We start from the raw sequence: 13,629 nt of genomic DNA on the forward strand, positions 1-13,629 counted from the left end.
TGTGGTAATGCTACTTGGCCTATATTGTGATCGCCTTGTGGAAAATCTTGTGCTTGTTTCTTTCCCTATCTCTACTCCTAATGGACGAGTTGGTTGAATAGTCCCCCCACTTTCGTCTGGTTTTTTTTCGACTGGTTTTTTTAAACCGGTTTTTTTTCGACTGGTTTTTCCGCACCCCACCCCGTCCCACGCAGCCACGCAAAAAAACCCCGCACCCAGAAAAAAAATACTCCATCCAGCCCAACCTTCCTTGCCCACTCCTCTCGATCCCATCGTTCGTGGCCGCCGCCGTCCGAGGGGAGTCGCCGCCGCCGCGTCTCTCGATCCCATCGGCCCCGTCGGATCTCGCCGCTGGCGGACGACTCGAGAAGACCCCGCCGGATCTCGCCCTCGTCATCAGTTCTGGATCGCCGCCGCCGCCGATCCCCTCGGGAAAACAACGCCGATCCCCTGCTCGCCCACGCACGCTGCCGCGGATGAAGGCCGCCTGCTCGCGATCCCCAAACCTGCTGGCGCCGCGCTCCGTAGGTCAGCTCCTCTCATCCCTCACCCTGGGATACCCTGATCTCTCTCTCTCTCTCGGTGTGTGTGTGTGTGTGTGCAAGGGATCTTAATTAATTGTTTGCTTGGAGTTTAGGATCCAAGTACGCCCCTCTCCGTGGTGTTCACTGATTGCTTGGAGCAACAACGTGCTGTTGGAGTTGCCGAAGCATTAGGTGATTCGATTGTGTGCGTTTGCTGGATTTGTTTGACGAAGGAAAGATGACGATGAAGGACACACAGAGGAGTGTGAGCGGTGATGGTACCAAGGTTACCGGCAGGTATGCATGCAGGAACTGACTGTACAGTGTTCCTATAATGCTACTGGTTTTAACGTCTGTACTGTGATGCTACTGGCAGTTTAAATAAATCTGCTATCATTTGGGATGTGAGTTGTCACAACTCGCTGTGCTCTGGTGTTCAGCTCAGAATTTCTTTTGGGAATGATTCCTCTGAATAGACTACTTATGCTTGACATTTTACTTTTGTTATTTCTATTTGTAACTCAATTTCGGTATCCTCTCAAATTGACAATACTTTTTCTGGATATGGTAGTTGAGAATAGTTATGGTATATAGCGGAGTTAGCCCATCCTCACCAATGACTCTTCCTCAGGGATTTGCTGAACTAGAGTTAGTAATGGGGGTATTGCAGACTGTTTAGAATTATGGGGGTATTGCAGACTTTAGAAACTGAATTAAATTTTTGTGCAATTGAAAAAGGTGTATACAACTTGAATTTATTAGGTAGTATAGGAGAGATATGAAAATTTAAAATTGTTAGTCAGATTTGTGTGTTGTTTTGGGTAGTATTCAGTTTTGTTCCATCTGAGATGCCAATAATGCACATGTGATATTATCTACATAATTCAGTTTATACGGCTTCCCATATTCCAATGGTTGTATTTTGCTAAATTGCCATCTACTTACTGGAATTCTCACAAATAGAAGTGCAGTCAGAAGGTAAAAAGGATGTTATGGTATGTCTCCATTCACATGGTACTGAACTGTTAGTGATTCTTTGTGTTATTCTGCAGACTTGAACTTAGTTTCTATGGTTTTCTTTTTCTGTTCATAGACGAGAGTATAGTCTGAAGGGAAAAATTGGTATGCTCTGAAGGGTGTGCAAGAACAGTGAGATTTATATTACTGAATGTATTGTTAACAATTTGTTATTTTGCAGACTTGCTCTCAGTTTTTATTCTTGGCAGGTGATTCTTCATGATAATTTTTTGTAGAGGAACATTTTTAGTAAGCGTATTGTAATATTGACTCCCACCTTTTTATTTACATGTAAAGATGACCAATTGGTAATTTTAAAATTTAAATGTAAATTTAACTTATTTTGTGAAATAACATCATGTCGTTCAGATAATTTGATTTCCCTCTATGATATTCTTTGGCTTTAGTATATCTCAGGACAAAGTTGTCAGAAGCTCTATGCTTCATAACCAAAACATAATCTCCTTTTTGTTATTTGATTTGCATCATGATGTGTGCCCATATGTTCCCCTGTTGCTTAAAAAAATCAACTTCCGGTGCAACACACGTGCATATACCTATCATGACAAATAAACCTCACGATGAAAGCATTTATGTACCTATTTAATTTGTGATGGCAGCGATGGGGCTGGGAACGGTGATCGGTGGTGCTGGTGTCGGCAGTGCGGTACAAGGTCAGGATGCGGGATGGGACGGCCATCCGTGTGAGGCAGTCGGCGGCGAGGGTTTGTGGCATCACGAGGAGCGCCCGCGGATTCAAGGTGTTGGCCCGAGACCTCCGACGAGGGAGGAGACGATGTTAGTATTTTCATAGGAAAAAAACAAGAGAAGAAGAACAAGAACAACGACGGCAATCTCGGGTTCCAGGTACGATGGAGCCGGCGGCGAAGCGCATGGCGCTCGCAAACGTGATAGTGGATAGCGACGATACCCTCAACTGCGGCATCTGCTACCTCCCTCTCAAGCCACCAGTCTTCTAGGTGCGTACGCTCGTCGTCCATCCTAGGCCGATCCATTACAAGTTTGTGTACCAATAACACTGGAACATCATTTCTGCTCGGGTGCAGTGTGGCGTCGGTCATACCATATCCTCGCGGTGCCACGACAAGATGGTGGCGGCAAGGAGGTGCCGTATGTGTCACATCCGGTTGACCGGCGGCTATCGCTGGAACATCGCACTGGAGAGGCTAAGAGAGTCCATCCGGGTGCCGTGCGCCAACGCCGCCCACGGCTGCACTGCCACGCCGGCCTACTATGACCACCCCGACCACCTCAAGGCGTGCCCTCACGACGCCGTGCTATTGCCCGCAGGCAGACTGCGGTTTCGCTAGCTCCACGGCGGCACTCCTGGACCACTTTGCCGACACGCACGGGTGGCCGTGCATGACCGAGCTTGGGCCTGGGCGTGCATCGAGGTCCAGCTCTGTGATGTCTTCAACGCCTTCTCGGCCCGTGCCCAATGCCGGCAGTACCTGTTCCTGCTGAACGTGGCGTTGAACCTGTTTGGCCGAGCGGTCTCCGTGCTCTCCCTGCATCCTCGGGCGTTGTCGGCGACGCCATGTTCTTTGGAGTTCGAGGTAAGACTCAGGTACTGCTGCAACATCAACCACCGTGGCGACACCAGGAAACTACGTTTAAAGTAGGGTGCACTGATCTCTCCGGTGGGTTGTCGATATCCGAGTACTCTTCCCGGTTATTCCTGCACAATTACGTCCATCCACATGACATCCGTACTATCATGGCCAGTTTCGGCGTAGTACATGTTTCCTTGGAACTATCATTATGTTGTATTAACAGACTTTCTTTCTTTTTCATATTGTGCAGAACTCAGATTTATGACAAGGACACAAGCAAATTTATAGCATCCGTTGTGATGATACAAGGGAAGTAAGCATAGATGCGCTCAACGTGATGATAGGTGGGAGAGCTCGGCCTATGCTGCCAACTGATCTGCAACGGTGCAGAAGGAGATTTCAAAAGCAGGGCAAGCGAGAGCGACTGTTCTATTGATGGTCAAAAGGGAGGGCTTGGCAAGAGAGATTGAGGGAGCTCTACTACCTCGATCTTGGCATAGAACCTGATGGCATCATGCCCAGGTAAGATTCTTCTATGTTCCAATTCTTGCACTCGTTGGTCTTTTACTCTCGATGCTACCCACAAAAGACTGAGACACAATTTAGTGGTATTGAAACAGAAGGGCATATGCTCTTAATCTCACCTTTAATCTCAAAATCTACCAGTAGGTTATAACATAAATCTTAGAGATTTTAATGATATGTATTGACCTGCAAGTCTTAACTTTCAGTCAAACATCCAATATATTCATGTGTGGCATACAAGTATTGAAGAACCGAGGCACACATTGCACTTGGCCACTTGCTTATAAAGAGCGAACAGCTTTTGCTACACATTCTTTCTGAAATAAACTTACTTCTCTTTAGGAAACTTCCTTCTTCAGTATGTATGGGGATTTATATGACACCAAAAGAGAAGTCCGGCGTGTTTCTTGGTTCTATGGAACCCCTCGACCGGAAGCAAATAGATCACATCGCAAGTTGCTTGCCCAATATAATCGTGCCGCAAGTTACCAACATCGCGTGCTTATACACCATCGACTTTGCTGGAAATCTATCTGTCCGTGCTCCATCGTCTGTCGGAACTTCTTCTGCCCATGCTACACCTGAGGTACATACTACAGTCTCATCAATTAATAATACCCAATTGCTTGTCTGTTGCCCAATGCACTGCAGCTTAATATGCAAACCCTGAGCTTTGTTTGGCAAGCAAATGTTTGTTCTACTTGGCAAGGTGCATGAACAATGATTTAGCTATGGTTGTTGGTTAATGGAAATGCTTTTTCCAGTATAAAAAAGCTACCGATTTGAGCAACAAAGATCAGGTCTCTGTTTTCGTTTATCTTGGTAAGACAAATGCTACATCCACTATGTGTTTATGTAGTCATTTGGGTGAATGTGGGATGCTCACGATCATCCCTAATTTGCATTGAAGTGACGTATGGTTTAGTCATGTTTTTATATCTTGTTTCTCTTTTCTGTTTTGCTTGGTTGAGTTTCTCCTTCATGTTGTTACGATGAGAAATCGATTTGTGCATAAAGGGAAACTGCCCCCGCGTCGTCCGCGTGGGCGACACAGAAAGTGAGTCGATCCACTTTTCTCGGGGCATCCTCTGTGCGCCCGTCCCTTGCCGCCGCCGCCGGCCAGCTCCGGCGGGCTGGCCCTTGCAACCTGCGGCGGCCGGGGGGGGGGGGGGGGGGCTCTGTCCGTGATGCGTTTCGGACAGCATGAGACCTTGTGCGACCAGTAACTTGACGCAATGGAGGTGCTGGTTGCAATGGCGACATGGATCTGCAGTAATCGCTGCCTCGTTGCGTGCGGCAGAGGAAAGGGAGCCACCGCCTCCCTGCATCCCGTCATGGAGAGCCAGCTCGTCATGGACCGACGCGGCTGGTGGTCCCCCTCTCCCGCATAGGGGCTGGATGGGATGTGTCGATGAACAAGTAGCGGTTGCCGCAGCCGTCACCCGTGCCGCCGGCAAGGAGGCGTCGTGCCGTGGATCTGGGCCTTCATGGGCAAGGACGATGGAGCTTGTGGCGACCCATGGTGGTGTTGTCTAATTCAAATTAGCCATCAGTTGCTCCTCGGAAGATAGTACTTGGCCTCTCGAGCATCCCATTGGGATTTAAGCGGTGCCAGTCACCTTCCTCGTCCGTCAATGTCTATCGTGTCGTGGTGAGCAGCTCTTGTAGCGGTTTAGTTGCTTGCTCATGTGGGCATGCTCACCTGCCGTCAGGTCAGTGCGTGTTTGCAACAACTGGGCTCAGTGGCAAGTGGATGAGATAACACAGGACGGATTCGATTGGGTGGTGCATCTCGAGTACCTGGTCTTGAGCTCCAGGGTGAAAACCCTAGGTCTAGCCTCTTATCGGTTATGCCTGGCAATGACGGCATTTTTGGCGTCGTTACCTTGACGAAGGCATTGCTCGGAATTTGGTCGGACTTGATCTTCAGGGTGAAAACCTACTATCTGACTTGGAGGCGTCGCTTTTGAAGAACCGTTTTCGTGGTCCTTGTGTTCTCATGACATAGTTGGTGCCGATGGTTATCGTTGTACATCGTCAATCGCTGTTTGTATCGCTTCATGACTTCTTTTTTCTTTCTTTTACTTTTCACTTAGGCATAAATTCGGTCTTGTATGACTTAGCTTTTTGCCAACGTGATCCTTTGGTGTGTGTTGGCTGTGTGCATCCAAGTTATGCAGAGGCCGGGTGTGGCTCATTGTAATTGTATCCCTTGATGCTATATTATGAGTCAATAAAACACCCTTTATCGTAAAAATATATATGCATATTTTTTAGTAGATTGTTCACCTTTTAGTCAACTTCCTTATGGATGTATTTCAAGTACAACTTTCCCATGTAGTCAACCTTATGGATGTGTGATTTATATTCACTTCTCTTCCTTCATGCTTTGCTTTTCTTCTCTCTATGTGTGTGTGCGCGTACGCGTTATGCTAGATGGCTCATCCTCATCGTTTGGATTTCTCAAATTGATGCCTTATTTTGTATCTCTTAGTTCAACAGATGAATTTAATTTTGAGGAATATCAAGAAGAAATAATACACGCTCCTGAGTTTTACCGTGCAATTTAGCATTATTTAAAACCTACAATGTCCATTTCCTATAATTATTTCAGAGATCTTACATTGGTATCTTAGGCTCTGGCTCGAGGTTCGTGTTGGTATGTGGAACAAATTGGTTGCCAACCTGGGACATGAGGAAAATTGCTTTTGTAGACAGGTCCAGTGAGATGGATGGCTTATTTACCGATTTTGTGCTTTGATCTGGTTTGGATTTCCTCCCCTGACTTGCTCTTCCTGTGTAGCTCAACACTGCATCGCCCGGTTCGTTTGCTTGCTTCCTTTGCTTGGCTCAGGAAGGAGAAGGCCAGGACTAGCGACAAGAACCTAAGGGTCTTGCGTCACGGCCTTTGCCCAGAAGGCGAAGAACTAAAACTAATTTTTTTTTACCTTCCAAAAAATTACATGATACATAACTACTCCCTCCGTTCAGAAATACTTGTCATCAAAATGGACAAAAGAAGACATATCTAGACGTATTTTAGTTCTGGATACATTCTTTTTTGTCCATTTTGATGACAAGTATTTTCAAGCGGAGGGAGTATTATTAGACTTTAGATCTCAACCATTATAATCTAGACCAATTGATCTTTGCCCCGTTTTTTCTGGTATGTATACTACAAATCTATTTTCCAATCCAAGTACACAAAGTTTTTTTTTAAAGAGCTGAGTAAGTTATAAGAAAGAAGCAGGAGTCCGACTTCTCCATTTGGTATTGAACATAATCACATGTATTTTGATTAGACTCTTTCTTAGGGTCTTTTTTTTTATTTGGATTCTTTTTTTAGTCTACCATAAGATGGCTACCATAGAAAGGCATTGATCTATCTGTACTTTTTTTTTAGAATGATATGTGACATGTTAAACTATTTGTACATGGTAATATTTATAAGTAACGCTACATTTTTTTAAATCTCATCTGTTAATATGTGAAATTTATGGTTCAGATATTTAATTCTATGTGGGCAAACGTAATGGCTTGTTTGCCTTTTGTTTGAAGTACTTAATACTCCAAATATATAAACATGTTAAACTATTTCTTCGTATGTAGTCCGCACTGGAATCTCGAAAAAGACTTATATTTAGGAATGGAGGGAGTAGATAGCACATGTATAGAAACGCTTCCAGGTGTTATCTATCGTTTGTAATGCAGTGCAAAACTGTTCTATATTCTTGAACGACATTCTTTTATTTTGTGCATCAGATGAGTTAGTATAGGTCGTTCAATTACATTTTTTTAATCTAAATATATTGCAATTAAAGCGGAATTCAATTTTTCTACACATCTGAAATTTGACATGCATTATGTTTATATATGCAATAAGTAAGTTTTTAAAAAGCCCGTGGCAACGCACGGGCATTCTACTAGTATCTCTTATTCCTACCTTTCGTTGGCACATATCATGGATTTATCATCTACATTGACACTCATAAATGCATATAAATATATGCGTAACCAAAGTGTAAAATATGGACAAGGGAGATGAGGGAGTGTATTGCTTGCTCAAATGAAGATGGGAGCGGGTCGTCCTCAACCCCGACCCCGCGTCGTCCTCAACCGGGCGACACGGGGGACACAACTACCAGCCGCTGCCGGCCTCTCCCTCACCTCCCTCCCTACCCCCCGCCGCTGCCGGAGGAGGCCGTCCGACGGCGGACGGCGGCGGCAAGGCGTCCTCAGCTTTTCCTTCCTTTTCCCGCTCGCCCTAGCTCATTCTCCCATCCCCATATCCATGGTCAATCTGATCTGATCTGATTGCCGAGACAACCCTGGCCAAGATCGTGGAGCCGATCTCACCGTGGACAGCAGCGTTCAGTCACACGAGGCGCGCACCCCTCCAGCCGCGGTCGTCCATAGTGACGGAGGCAAGGGGCATGATGCAATCCGCGACTGCCCACAGATGTTTCTTCTTTGGTACTGTTGTGTGGCCTTGCACGAGATCTTCGGCGCTACGCACAGATCAGAATGACAAGGCACAAGCGGCGGCACCACCACATCGTATTATCTACCTCGTCGGCCAAAAATTAACGGAGGTTGATATGTCTAGATGGATCGAAGGCCAGATGTTCTACACAATTATACTGTGTGAACTTGGTAATGGGTGATGTAAGAAAACTGGATGGGACAGATCGGAAGAAGTTTGCGTGTTGGACGATTGGAATTTTGCAGCAGTAATCTCGACGAGTGGGGCAGCAACACTGGCAGACTTGTTCTTGGCGGTCTCAGTTTCTGGGGTGAAAACCCTAGGTCTTGTACCTGGCAATGGTGGCTTCCTAGTCGTTTCCTTGTTGAAGGCATTGTTTGGAGATTGGACCTTCTCCAGGGTGAAAATCCAGGATCTAACTATGATGGTTGGACCGGACGACGATAGTGTTTGTGCACTATAACCTTCATGAAGGCGTCGTTTTTGGAGAATCCTTTTCGGAGTCTACGTGTTGCCATCACTGGTGGTGCTCTTGCAGCTGTGAGCCTCTCTTTGTTTCGACGGGGCCTTTGTTTTTTTTTTCTCTTCGTTTTTTGGTTGTGTGCATCCGTGATGTCTAGACTTGCTCTGGATATTATATTGTTGCAGAGGCTAGGTGTAATTGGTATCATCTTGATATTAATATATTTCCTTTATCGAAAAAAAATGAAGATGGGATATATATATGTAAAAGCGAAAGCACTAACTAGGTAAGCTGGTTGGGGCCCGCTGACATGGATGGACCTGCAAGTTCAGCAACCATTCATCATGGAGTGAAGCTAGCCAGAGGGCCCGTGTATGTGCTACCCTGGCCGCTGGGCATATCAAGCACAGGCCCTAAGCTTGCATGGGCCCTGTTAGCATTTGTTCTAGATCGAGCGCAGCTGTTAATGCAACTGTTAAGTTCCTTCCGTTCAGACCATTGTTACTCTTTGTGAGTATGAACTGAGTCAATTTCTCACCACGAAAGTATAAAAAATAAAAAATTGTCAATACCACCAGAGTAATTTGTGTGTTCATCTCGTTGGTCGTCACAAATGCTTAATTAATTAATTGATCGCTGTTATCACTATTAGGGAAAAGCCTAGCAGTAGCGCGGGTTTTGGGTGTATCAGTAGCGCGGGCGCCCGCGCTACTGATATGACGCCACGGCTAACTTGTAGCAGTAGCGCGTGTTGACACACGCTCTGCTATACATGGTTAGTTGTAGCGTGCATTGTAGTACAACACTACTGCTAATTATCCGTAGCAGGTCTTATGCCCCGCGCTACTACTATTACTTTCAAAAGCAAAACAAAATCTCGATCCCGTGCGTGTTGTCAATGACAGTAATGGTTCGATCTAGCGACGGTTGGGGTCGCCGGAGGCATGAACGGACAGCGGCAGACCAGATCCGGCGGTGGCTGTTGGAGAGGGACCGTTTGTATGGAAGAGCAAGGCAGCGGCGTGGGGCTCCTCTTCCCGACCATGCCAGATAGCTCCTGGTCGTCCATGGCAACGACCTGCACGGGCATGGACATGGGAGGGTGAGTCAAACCATAGGGAGAGAGAGAAAAGGAAAATCGAGGGAGAAAGGAAGGAGATGGAGGGGGCTAGTCACCGGTGGTGAGGTGCTCCGGTGTGGTGGCAAGAGGCGGCGACCTCCTAGACGCCGGTGGAAGACCGGCGAGCTCCTAGACGCCGGTGGCGCGAGGCGGCGGCCTCTTTCGGCGCCATGGAGGAGGAGGGGCGCATGGGCAAGAGGTCCATGTGAGAGCGTATGGAGAGAGAGAGAGAGTGGAGAGAGTGGCAGAAGAGAGGAGGGATTTGGAGGAGGAGATGGGAATTTCAAGGCTGTTAAAAAACCCTGTGCTTACTAGTAGCGAGGGGTATAAACCCACGCTACTACTATCAACTTAGTAGTAGCGCGGGTTTATACCCCTCGTTACTACTATGGCATTGTCCCGGGGGCACGGTAGAGACCACTTAGTAGTCGCGAGGGTTACAAACTCGCGCTACTACTATCAACTTAGTAGTAGTAGCGAGTGTTATAAATCCACGCTACTAGTAAGTAGCAGTAGCGATGGTTATAAACCCGTGCTACTAGTAAGCGTCTGCCTATAAGCTTTTCCCTTGTAGTGATAGTGTTATATCATTTTCATTTGGAATAGTGATCTGCCCCTTACGGTGTCCAAGGAGGGACCTTCTCCATGGATCGATCTAGTGGAGGATGAGGCCGCACTATACTACTGTATGCTTAAAACTAGATCTACATACAATATAACCTATCAGTATGGCAATTAACAAGGGATTTGCAGAGCAAATCATCGTTTCCTCCGCGTCGCAGCACCTTTGCAAAGACTAAAATACAGATGTAGGTTTGGGGAAGCACCTTTTTTTTGTCATCTTTCTCTTCTCCCTCTCAATATCATTCAGATACTCATAAACATGAATGAGCTGATCATGCCTGCCGTGTGGTTTTGGGTAGCACCTTTGCAAAGCCTAAAATAGATGTAGGTTCGGGGTAGCCTCGTACATATGCAGTACGTACAACAATGTTTACTCTGAGTGCTGAGCGGGTTAAAACTAATAGTAGTGCTTTCAGTTGATGAAAACAGCTTATACTGATTGGCCTAGCTTAACCGGGCTATCCGAAGCATGTAATTCCGGCTCCATATTACAGTGTCATGAAGTTGATTTGCATAATAAACAAAAAATTATGTCTTGATCATGGTGGTTGCATCCTATTAAAAGTAAGACATGTGGCATCTTTGCTTTGCAAGGTTGCGCACTCCCTTCAAAGCTTATCATTTAACTACAGAAGCACATGGAGGAAACACAGTAAATCGCACCATATACCTTATTTTCATTAATTATTTAGTTGATCTTTTGGTCTCAGCATTTAGATGGGTGGTAAATACATCAATTGAAATATACACATTTGTTTTTGCGAAAAGGATCACATTTATTATAAAAGTTCATCAGAACTGCAAAGCATCTTAAACATAATAAAAATTAGAGTGAATTCCAGCTTTTACCCCCTATTTTGATATTTTCGACAATAATTACCCCATTTAGCAAGATTTCATCCGCTTTACCCCATTTAGCGAAAGTGTTTCCGCAATTTACCCTGTTTAAAACTTTGTGTGTGTTCTGACCGGTAGGTCCCGATTGTTAGTCCAGCTGGTGTGCCACATCGACGATTTTTCTTTGACTACTTTTCTTCTTGCTGAACTCGTCCTCGCAACTTCTCCCGACTAACCCAGCATGATATGATTGCACGAGAGTAGATCGCTCGCATCCAACGAACAACCTGCGAGTAGGACCGCACCATGCTGGCCATCAATATGCATGGCGCACATCGTTCGCATTCTTTCCGATTGCACGCACGATCCTGCCCCAAACCATTGCCTCCTTTGTTAGGAGGGGGTAGACGACGTAGGCGAAGAGCGGCAGGCAAGAGGCGTGGCAGCTGGCGATCGTGGGAGTGGGCGGCTGCCGGTACGGCAATCTTCTCTCCCCTACATATCTGAATACCTAGGTAACAAATATGATCAGCGTGGCATGTTACCATTGAAAAAATTTAGGAGAGACTGTTACCGATATAATCTGAAATCATCTATGTTTTTCTTCAATATTATCATATACGTCCTCAATTTGCATGATTCTGTGGATCAAATTAAAACTGATGTAAATATACCACTTTACTAAATCTTATGCATCTACATATTTGAATACCTAGGTAGGAAATATGTTGACCGGTACAGAGTTAATACATGTAGAAGTGCCGGCCTTTATTGTTGTATTTGGTACAGAGCACCTAACAGCCGGTCAGAACACACACAAAATTTTAGACAAGGTAAAATGTGGCAAATCATTTGCTAAATGGGGTAAAACCGATGAAATGTCGCTAAATGGGCTACTTATTGTCAAAAATATCAAAATAGGGGGTAAAAACTGGAATTCACTCTAAAAATACATCAAGATCCCGAGACCACTATTGCCGCCAGAACTAGCCACTGACGCACCGCTGTCCCCACTCCCGTACCGGAGCCGGCTCGACCTTGTCGATAAAAGCCTGGAAGTCTTCAGGGGTAGACACCTCATGATCTTGACACAAGTAGAAAAAAGGCCTTTAGTCCCGTAACGACTCTTTAGTCCCGGTTCCAGAACCGGGACTAAAGGCCCTCCACGTGGCCGCTGCCTGGGTACTAAAGGAAATTTTATGAATTTTTTTTGAATTTTTTTTTATTTTCAAATTTCTGAATTTTTTTAACCTCTAATCTCTAATCACCCCTCATCACTGCTCAATTTAACCTCTAATCTCTAATCACCCCTCATCATTCCAAATCATCTAACTTTCCGGATGGTCATCCATCCTCTCACTACTCCAGCCTGAGCACGCTTAACTTCCGGGTTCTATTCTCCCTCGTTTCCAAGTCCGCACTTGTTGTTTTCATGACAATAGTAAGATGTCAATCCTATTAACCCTCAGGAATTTAGCTTGAGCATGAAGTCACACATTTCACTGTTTGAGTTTGAAACTATTGTTCTAAAAAACAATAATTATTTAGTAACACTAATATTTCTTGAATAAGTAGTTTGACCACAGTTTGACCACATTTGACCAAAATTCAAAAAAACTGAAATAATTATTTAGTAACACTAATATTTCTTGAATAATTAGTTTGACCACAGTTTGACCAGATTTGACAAAAATTCAAAAAAACTGAAATAATTATTTAGTAACACTAATATTCTTGAATAATTATTTAGTAACGCTAATACTTCTTGAATAAGTAGTTTGACCATAGTTTGACCAGATTTAACAAAAATTTTAAAAAAAACTGAAATTTGAGCATAACTTTTTTCCTTTTAGAATTTGAGGATTCTAAAAATTTGCAAACAGGCCATACGTTGTCAAAATCGGATGCGGATTTTCGTGCTGAACATTTGATATATTATACGTTTTTTCCTGACATCGTATGCAAAAGTTATAGCCGTTTTACATTTTCCCTACACTTTTTGCAAAACATGTCCAAATTTAAGTTTTTAAATTTTCCTAACTAGTACATGTAATAACATAACTACATCTGGAAGGATTTTAATTTTTGAAGTTTTTATCATTTTCTTTTGCTTTTTACAAAACTGAAAAGGCGAGGGGGGGGGGGGGTAGAGTTTGAAAATTGGACTAAAGTTCTAACCTTTAGTACCGGTTGGTGCCACGAACCGGTACTAATGGGCATCGCACCCTTTAGTCCCGGTTCGTGGCACCAACCGGGACTAATGCCTGTACGGTGCCCTAGCCGCTCGAACCGGGACTAATGCTCATATTAGTCCCGGTTCGTAATACTACCGGGATTAATGCTCTTTTCTGGCCGAACCAAAGCCCTGTTTTCTATTAGTGTGATGTTGTTTTTTTGTGGGGGTGTGAGTGCAGCCACCCTTTAAAAAAAGATTATAGAACTTCGTTTCTTTCATGTCTGTC

The 13,629-nt window shown here is 44.8% G+C and overlaps 1 protein-coding gene and 1 long non-coding RNA gene across 5 annotated transcripts; both read left to right on the forward strand.

The window, feature by feature from the left end:
* Positions 1–227: 227 nt before the first annotated feature.
* On the forward strand, positions 228–989 carry LOC123073844 (uncharacterized). Its single transcript, XR_006435762.1, has 2 exons — positions 228–528; positions 638–989. It is a non-coding gene; the product is annotated as an uncharacterized lncRNA (long non-coding RNA).
* Positions 990–2,344: 1,355 nt separating this feature from the next.
* Positions 2,345–6,584, forward strand: LOC123076974 (uncharacterized). 4 transcript variants are annotated; one of them, XR_006436301.1, is made up of 4 exons: positions 2,345–2,408; positions 3,366–3,637; positions 3,983–4,226; positions 6,444–6,584. XR_006436301.1 is itself a non-coding variant. In XM_044499149.1 (3 exons), exons 1-3 carry the CDS (start codon positions 3,630–3,632, stop codon positions 6,513–6,515), a joined length of 324 nt encoding a protein of 107 aa, XP_044355084.1. In that variant the 5' UTR covers positions 3,190–3,629; the 3' UTR covers positions 6,516–6,584. The 4 variants fall into 4 exon arrangements, 1 of the variants encoding a protein (XP_044355084.1); XR_006436303.1 differs by lacking the exon at positions 2,345–2,408 and adding an exon at positions 2,450–2,521; XR_006436302.1 differs by lacking the exon at positions 2,345–2,408 and adding an exon at positions 3,096–3,118.
* Positions 6,585–13,629: the final 7,045 nt, after the last annotated feature.

The sequence above is a fragment of the Triticum aestivum genome, chromosome 3D, assembly GCF_018294505.1.
Source record: "Triticum aestivum cultivar Chinese Spring chromosome 3D, IWGSC CS RefSeq v2.1, whole genome shotgun sequence".
Taxonomy (NCBI): domain Eukaryota; kingdom Viridiplantae; phylum Streptophyta; class Magnoliopsida; order Poales; family Poaceae; genus Triticum; species Triticum aestivum.